Source organism: Scomber scombrus, chromosome 23, assembly GCF_963691925.1.
Source record: "Scomber scombrus chromosome 23, fScoSco1.1, whole genome shotgun sequence".
Classification (NCBI taxonomy): Eukaryota; Metazoa; Chordata; class Actinopteri; order Scombriformes; family Scombridae; genus Scomber; species Scomber scombrus.
Window position 1 is genome coordinate 4,150,531 of NC_084992.1, and position 8,709 is coordinate 4,159,239.

The window sequence follows — 8,709 nt, forward strand, 5'->3', positions numbered from 1 at the left end:
TAAAAGAAAACTGTGACAGATGTGAAGATTGAGACAGTCTGGTTGAGAGCAGCCTCACAGCAACTCTGACTGCAGAATCCGTCCAGGACCCATGTATTTGATTAGTTTTGAATGTAATTCTCCTCTCAAACACTAGGGGGTGTGGTAAAGGTCAGACTGGTTACAGGTTATTTAAGTTCATGCCTTAAATCACAGGTGTTGCTGATGGAGAGAAGCAAACAGTTTATGACTGTGGTCAGATGTTTGTTTGGATGTAGCTTCATGAAAAGTGACGGATGATACAGGAAATGGACATCGGTAAGAAAATAATGGCAGTATCATTGAATATCCATTTTGTTTATAATGTATGTATCAGTGTGATCTGACTTGAGATTTGGATCATTCATTCATACATTAAAAGTGTGACTTGTGTATATTTATAGATTGGAATAAATTACATGAAGAAATGGATATACAACTTGAAAAAATTTGCAGGAGAATTTTTTTTTTTTTTTTCAAAATCAACATTACAGCATTTATTAGCTGCTCCAAAATTGTGACTCTTAATCAATAAGAATGATTTAGACAAACACTAAACACGTTACACTTTTGTAAAACAAAAGAAAAAACAAAACAGGATTTTCATTTTGTAAAATCTAACGGAGTCAAACTTTAAAGTCTGAAAGTGTTTCATAAAATCAAGAATTGCTTTGCAGAAGAAACAAACTTTAGAGTCATAAAAACTCAAAATCAGAATCAGAAATGGTTAATTGCGAATAAATAATATAAAAAAGAAATTCACACTAAAAAATAGGTAACAGGTACAGTAAACTGTATAAAACACTGTGTAAACACTAAATTCAGTGCAGGAATAGCCGGGATCAAACATGTTAGTGCTCAACAGAAGGAAGCAGCTCAGTCATCAAAATGAAAGCTGCAGGCAGCAACAACCAGGTTTCTTCACAAAGGAGAGCAAACTCAAGTTTCAATATCATAAACAAATCATAACTGTGCACTCAAAGTTCAGCCATTCGTTCCCCTTCATCAGATGTGAATGAAATTCTATGTTTATGTTCAGGAAAGTGCAGTTTCTCAATGGAATCTTGACTTACAAGTAAATATGTGATAGATCATGCCTACTTGCACTGATCAATATGGCACTTAAGATTTTGGTTCATTCTTTCCCCCAGAGCCTAATCATCAATTCTGGTGAAATTCTCTCCACCAGGTTTTTAGATACAGGGTTAAAATAGAGCTCAGGTTGGATGAACAGAGAAAAATCTGCTTCATGAACACATAAAGTAAAAAGATGCAGTGACAGAAGTCTGAGAAACACAACTTCTATTCTGCTGCATCCATGTTCTCTAACTCATGTTCCACTGCATGTTCTCTCACATCAGGATTAGAACAAAGTCTAAAAACAAAGAGTCCAGCACAGACAGCGAGTCCAGCTGCTATCAGTCCAACATAGAGGCCGATCCTGTCCCAACTCTCTGGTTGTGGTCTCTCAGTAGGTTTCTGAGGTTCTGGCTTATCAACAGCTGCTGTAAAGGACAGAAAAATAATAATAATTGTACTTGTATTCCACAAATTCTGTTATGTCAACATTCAACTCTCCTACTTGTGACACTTCACACTGTTCATGTCCAAAATTCATATCTGGACTGTTTGGGTTTGAACTTGGTGATGTTTGTGTCCACATACAGCATATTTTTAACAACACAGTGGCTGCTGAGTGCAATCACACTCATAACGTTTAGTAGTCCAGTCTGTACATCACTGATAACATGCATTAAAAAGGCTTTCTGAGTTTTACTGAATCATTTTACCAGTGACATTGAGGAGGCATCTGTCAGAGCTCACACCATCATCTGTTTTCACATCACATGTGTACAGACCCGAGTCTTCAGTCCTGAGTCTGGACACATGAAGTCTGATTCGTCCTTCTCTGAGGGCGTCTTTGTCACACTGAACTCGTCCTGCAATCTGTTCCTCCTGAGACTCTGGGACCTCAACACCTTCAATTACATGATACAGGACTGGGTGCTTGTTATTAACATTCATCATTTCACAGTAGATATTCAGTGAGGTGGAGGAACTGTCAGGTTTGGTTGTAAACATCCATTCCAGTGTGATGTTGTGGTTCTCCTCTGCCTGATAGGAGGTCTGTGTCACTTTCACTACAAATCTCCCTGTTGAGGAAACAAAGAGAGATAGTGAAGACCAGAAAAACTGAAAACTGAGGCTGCAAAACTGAAAAGTTAAAAAATGCTGCACTATAGAACAGGTGATGCATGATACAATGCTAAAAAAACAAAACAATAATTGAATAACCACACTCATAAAGTTTAGCAGTCCAGTCTGTACATCACTGATAACAGGCATTAAAAAGGCTTTCTGAGTTTTACTGAATCATCTTACCAGTGATATTGAGGAGGCATCTGTCAGAGCTCACACCATCATTTGTTATCACATCACACGTGTACCAACCCGAGTCATTAGTCCTGAGTCTGGACACATGAAGTCTGATTCGTCCTTCTCTGAGGGCGTCTTTGTCACTGTGAACTCGTCCTGCAAACTGTTCATCCTGAGACTCTGGGGCCTCAACACCCTCATGTACATGATACAGGACTGGGTCATTGTGATCAGTGATCAGTCGACAGAAGATGTTCAGTGAGGTGGAGGAACTGTCAGGTTTGGTTGTAAACATCCATTCCAGTGTGATGTTGTGGTTCTCCTCTGCCTGATAGGAGGTCTGAGTCACTTTCACTACAAATGTTCCTGTTGAGGAGACAGAGAGGGAAAGTGTTTAAATACACCAGTAAAAAGGTCATGATTGATACCAATAATACATACAATCTAAGCAATAACTGAATATAGATCATCTTCCCAACTGTAATGAAGAGTTTCTACTGGCTTTAATAGTTCTGTTGATGTTTTCACTGATATATTTTACAACTAAAGTCATCAAATCTGTTGACTTTTCTCTTTTTGGATGATGAAGTGAGGATGTAAACTAACCAGAGACACAGGAGGTCAGGCTGATGAGCAGAAGGATCCTGCAGATCATCTTCTCCCTGTGAGAGGAGACAGAGGAGAGGAGTCATGAACACATGAGGTCAAAGTTCAGTCATCACAAGTGTGAGAAGGAAAATCTACAACATCAAACCTCCATTCTCATGTCAGAAATAATGTGGACGACAACCACAGACACATTAGTTATTTCAAATGCAAACTCAAAAATCTACAGTTTTACATTTAACATTTTAAATCTTCAGTTTCTCAGATGCACACATGTTATTCTGGAGGAAAGTCATCCATTAGTAAAATATTAATGATGCCTTCCTCACTCCTTCCTTAGTAGTCTAACTACGCACACTTGTGGTGCCACATATGAAACCTAAAATCAAAATCAAAAACTCACCACAGACAGAGGAGGTCAGAACGACGAGGATCCAAATCATGTTGCCCCTGTGAGAAGATATTGCAGGAATAAACTTTAGATGCTGTTAAAGAATAGTTTGACATTTTTTAATGTTATATAGATCAATGATCCATATATCACTTTGTTGTCTACAGTAAATATAAGGCTGCAGCTAGCAGCTGGTGAGGGAGAAACAACAGCTGACCTACCAGCACCTGCATAGTTAACATGAAACATGTTGCATCTTGTTTTGATTAATCCTTTATAAGATTATATTGTATTTATCACAGTCGAGTGACTCAGGATGTCTGAGGGGAAGGGGCAAAGAAATAAAATGGGCCCCTGATACATTTAATGGGCAAAAATCAGCAGAAAATGACAATCATGTTTAGTAAAAACGCTACATCCCCAACTGAGATTTTATATATTTTTTATACTCTACAGGTAGAGAATTACACCAAACTTCCTGTCAAGGAGAGGAAACCAACATTGTGTTTTTAAGCCGCATTTTATACCATAGTTCTTACATTCAAGTTGTTTTATTTATTGTTTAAACAAGGCAAGAGTTTCTAGTTTGTGGGCACTGGACTTTTAATTGATTTTAAGTTGTACCTTTCCACTCAGATCAGCCTGTCAGGCCTTGTACAATCTGCCTTGTTTTTAGCATGTGAGCTAACTAACATCAGCCAACAGGGACTCCAGATACCGAGCAACAAGAAGCCACAACTACTAACTCAAGCCCACTTTCTGCAGCGGGGCCACATGTTGAAGATATGTCGGTAGGTTACAATGCTGGATGCCTTTTCTACAGCTGCTACCGACCACAACTGGTCAACTATTATTCTGCACTTTTATCCCTGTACTTGCCTGCTTTTTATTCTATTTCCCAGCTACACATCAATAATCAGCGGCTCCACTAACAGAGCTCATAGCAGGAAATGAATCTAAGTCTATTAATGTCCCCAGAAGTGATCTAGGTCAATACTTGTATGTGTCGGGTGGTGGGTCTGCTGTGTGCCACTCTTGGCATGAAACAAAATTTGATTATTATTATTCTTGTTGTTGTTGTTACTTTTGTTGCACTTTTTTTTACAGGATTTTATAAATATTATTTTTGGTTTGTTGTATTTTTTGCTGTCCATGATAGTTTTGGCAACAATTAATATTTTTCTGCAGGTCAACACATTAAAAGGAAAATGATCAAAATGTGTTTTATTATATTCAGTGGGCCATTGTAGAAGATGTCATGAAACCTTGTTTAGATCTTTTTCACACATCTAAACTTGAAAACAGGTCTAATTTGACCCAAACACAATAGATGGGTTAAACAGTGATTTTAGATAGCACTCCCTGATGCATAAAAATAATTTAAGATATTAAATAAATAAAGTGCAATATGCAAAATAAAAAGGTGGGGTTAGGGTTAGAGTGCAACAGGTAAAAATGGGTAGAAGCCGCCAACAGGAGAGTACTAATGATCCAGCAACTGTCAGGAACAACAGTGAACAGATACACTGTATAAGTACAGTCCATACACAGGATGAGGATATATATATAATAAATAATGATAAATGACATAGCCAAAGAAGCAGATCAGAAGAACAAAGAGAACAGGAAAAACTCTCCCATGGCGCTCAGCTATGTTCACAACTTGTCAGTATGGGTGTCTTGTTACACTGTAATGATGCTGATTGGTCGACAGCTACAACATTTATTTCCTGGGCTGTTAACACACTCTTTTTTTTCAACTTACTACTAAGCCAAAGTAAGTTGTAAGTTACAACACGTTTCCTATGATGTTATCAGATTTTATAAGCAGCCTCACAGTTTCTTGATGAGGACAGTCTTTAGTTTTAATTTTAAAAAATTAAAAAATAATAATTGAATGAAGTATTTAAAATTTGTATATTTTTTTTAACAATTATATATAACATCTTGTTTTACATGAATTTATGTACCAAGTAAAAGAAAAATGAGCTAAATGTGAGTAAAGTGAGCTAAATATTCAAAATATATCAGTTATAAAACTGTAATCAGAATTTTACAACCAGGACCCCATAAATGGGGACAGTAAATGTATATCAAATAAAATCATCATACAAAGCAAATTTTCAAACACACGAAGAAATGGAACAAGACGAAGAAAATGAAATGAAACTACTAAGTCATGTTCAAATGAAGCATGTGCCTAACAGTCGCAGCACTATCGCAGTAACTTCCTCTTTCTCTACTTTCCCACCCTCCTGTACCATTTTACAGACTAAGAACATTGTAAGATGTTACCTATTGAAGCCCAAAGAGATACACAACCTGGTATTAATTAAATAAAATGAAATATGCGACATTCTAGGTGGGTTGATGAAGACTTTTTTTGTATCTGGGTATTTTTACATTGATGTACTGGTAGCCTACTTTTACTTAAGTAAATGGTAAGTGAAGGAAGATGATGGGTTATATAAACCGTCCTGGTGAAGTCTTACCATAAAAAAATCATAAATTGTAGGCTACATTACGAACAAGTTTCTGACATTAGGCTATAATGATGGACAGTGGTGAAGAGTAAGGAAGTACATTAAAATAAGATTTTTCATGCAAGACTTCTACTTGTAACAGAGTATTTTTACATTGATGCACTGATAGGTTTTTACTTAAATAAATGTAAGGATGTGAATAGTTCTTCCACCACTGATCATGAGTTATATAAATTGTCCATATGAAGTCTTACCGTTGCTGTTCGTTTCATTCCCTGATGAGAGTGAAGACATTCCCAAAATCAAAGGGTGGTTAAAGTTAAACAGCTACTTCCTCATCTGAAACATTAACTCTTTTTTTCTTTTTTTCCCCTCAAAACTTTATTTATACACGTTCAAACATTAACTCTTTAGTAGTACTGAAGCAGTTCTTATGATTTAAACATTCAAACATCGAGAAAAACACAGAATTGAGAGATTTTGACATTAAATCTTCTTCATCTTGATTGGATAGAAGTTGTTGCTGCACAACCAGGTGCTGAGTTTTTTTAAAGACTCAAAGCTGGCAATACAACACACTCAGTATTTCCCTGCAGCTTAATGGTTTCTAAACACATAAATCAGTTATTATCATCACTTTAATCCCGGAGTATTGAACAGGAAAACGGTTCAAACTCTTTTTAGTCCCTGCATGTGGATCCGGCTGGTTAGTTGATTGAGTCATTTGGTGATGTTATAGTGCCACCCTCTGGACAAACAGCGTCATTTCTGTTTTGTGACTGATGCTACTTACAACATCCTATGTGAAGAGAAGATTGACCTGTTTTTACTGCTGGGTCCTCCTCCTGATATCAGATACAAAACACAGGTGTTGTGTCTTCATGCAGGTGTAAAACAGCCAGCAGGAGGTCCAGAACAGGAAGCAGCAGCTGCAGCTTTTGGACTTGTAGTATGTTCACATCAGAGACCTCTGGCAGCGTTTGTTTGTGGACACAAACAACTAGAAACGTATGTCCTCTTTTTCCTGTTTGTTTTAATGGAAGATTTTAGTTTACTGTGTTTTTATTTGTTTGTGCCAATTATTCATCTACACTTCCTGTTGTCTCGTGTCAATCGTACAGATGGAGACCAGGATGGATGTTACATCGAGCTCCTGATTGAGACAGATGATGAAGAGGAGTTATTTACTCTGAGCTGATTCAACTGAACAGTAGACCTCAGCACATGATGAGAAACACTCAGCTTTCCTCTTGTTGGATCAGATGTTTGACCAACAACATCACGTTTAATAGACACTCTTCATTTACATGTCAGTGTTTGGATCATAAAGACTTAAAGTTAACATATAAATATTCTTTGATTGATGAGAACTTTTATGAATAAATTCAGCTCAAATATTCACATATTCCACATTTCAGCTTTTCCTCTCCTTGTTTGTACTTGTAAGGATATTTTGATGTGTTGAATTTCTCCATTTGGAGAGTTTGAGGAGGACACAGTCTTAACTTTGATTGTGTTATTGTGTTAATATAGCCCGATAGATAATTAATAAATTCTCATTATTTTCATAAGGAAAGATTTAGCATTTTGACTGTGAGTGACTGCAGTTTCTTAACCATGACCAGTTTAAAGATACACAGCTACTTTCATATAAGACAGAAGAGAAGAAGCTCGGGGTGAAGCGGGGAAAATAGTTGTATTCAGTGAAGTCCATTAATTCATTATTTAGCAGTCGTTTCTTTAATGGATGATAAAGTGGTGGACTCTTATCGTATAGGCTACAATACATTTGAAATATATATTTATTCATCTTTAATTTTCAAAATACAGAACTGAAGATAAAAATATAGCTAGTTGAAAATGAAGAACTTAAGAAGAATAGAACATATGTGAAGGATGTTACATAGAGACATGAAGCTGATCCAGTTTTGATAAGTTTGGTGATTTGTAGTTTTAAAGTTAACTCTCTGTCAGGAAGTGAAAAACTAGAGTTTGACTCATCTCAGAGTTAACAGACTCAGAGTTTTTACTAAACACACTTTCTGGAGTTAAACTCTCACACACACACACGGACCCGCGCACACACACACTGTTGTGGTATTTGGATTACGTTATTGACTACAGCTCCTGTACTAACCTGTCTGGAATAATGCCACCATCTACTTTGTGCTTTTGTCCTGTATAAGTCTCAGCATGTGAAATAAAATGACAACAGCAGCACCTGGAGGACATTAAAAGTTCAGACATTGAATAATTTTCTGCTGTTGAAATTGTCTCTAAAACTCTGACATGTTTTAAATTCATGTTTTAAGATTTTCTTCTTCAGATCTTCATCTGTGCAGCAGATTTAATGGGATTTCTTTTTATATTAATGGCAGAGAGAAGTCTTCGATCTTCAGTCCAACATTCCGGTGGCTGGTGGTGGAGGAGGGACAGGTGGGTATGAGGTTGGGACTTTTAGCTACTTAAAATAAAAATGTCATGACAGATGGAGATGGACTCTGGCTGTGAAGGACACATTCCTGAAGCAGTATGAGCTGAGGAGGGACAAGGAGCAGCAGTAGTCCTCCTCTGCTGCCAGGCTGAAATGCAGTACTTCTTCACAACATAAAGGTACAAATATAGGTTTCAATCACATGTTCACATTTGTTTGACAAATGAGATTGTGAGAGAATTCCAAAAAGAAAAATAACAGACATTACACATACAAAACAGTATAAACTAACTTTTCTGAAATCATTTATTTTGCTTAATGAATCTAACAATTAACAGTGCTTTCTTTTTCTTGCATTACAACAGCATTTATGTAAAAAAAACATGTATTATCAACATTAA

General features: G+C 36.7%; 1 protein-coding gene across 1 annotated transcript; it reads right to left on the reverse strand.

The window, feature by feature from the left end:
* Nucleotides 1-308: 308 nt before the first annotated feature.
* LOC134006314 (uncharacterized) lies at nucleotides 309-3,574 on the reverse strand. The gene is made up of 5 exons (XM_062445400.1): nucleotides 3,404-3,574; nucleotides 3,001-3,056; nucleotides 2,401-2,760; nucleotides 1,809-2,171; nucleotides 309-1,523 (listed from the first exon to the last, which is right to left on the reverse strand). Exons 1-5 carry the CDS (start codon nucleotides 3,505-3,507, stop codon nucleotides 1,321-1,323), a joined length of 1,086 nt encoding a protein of 361 aa, XP_062301384.1. The 5' UTR covers nucleotides 3,508-3,574; the 3' UTR covers nucleotides 309-1,320.
* Nucleotides 3,575-8,709: the final 5,135 nt, after the last annotated feature.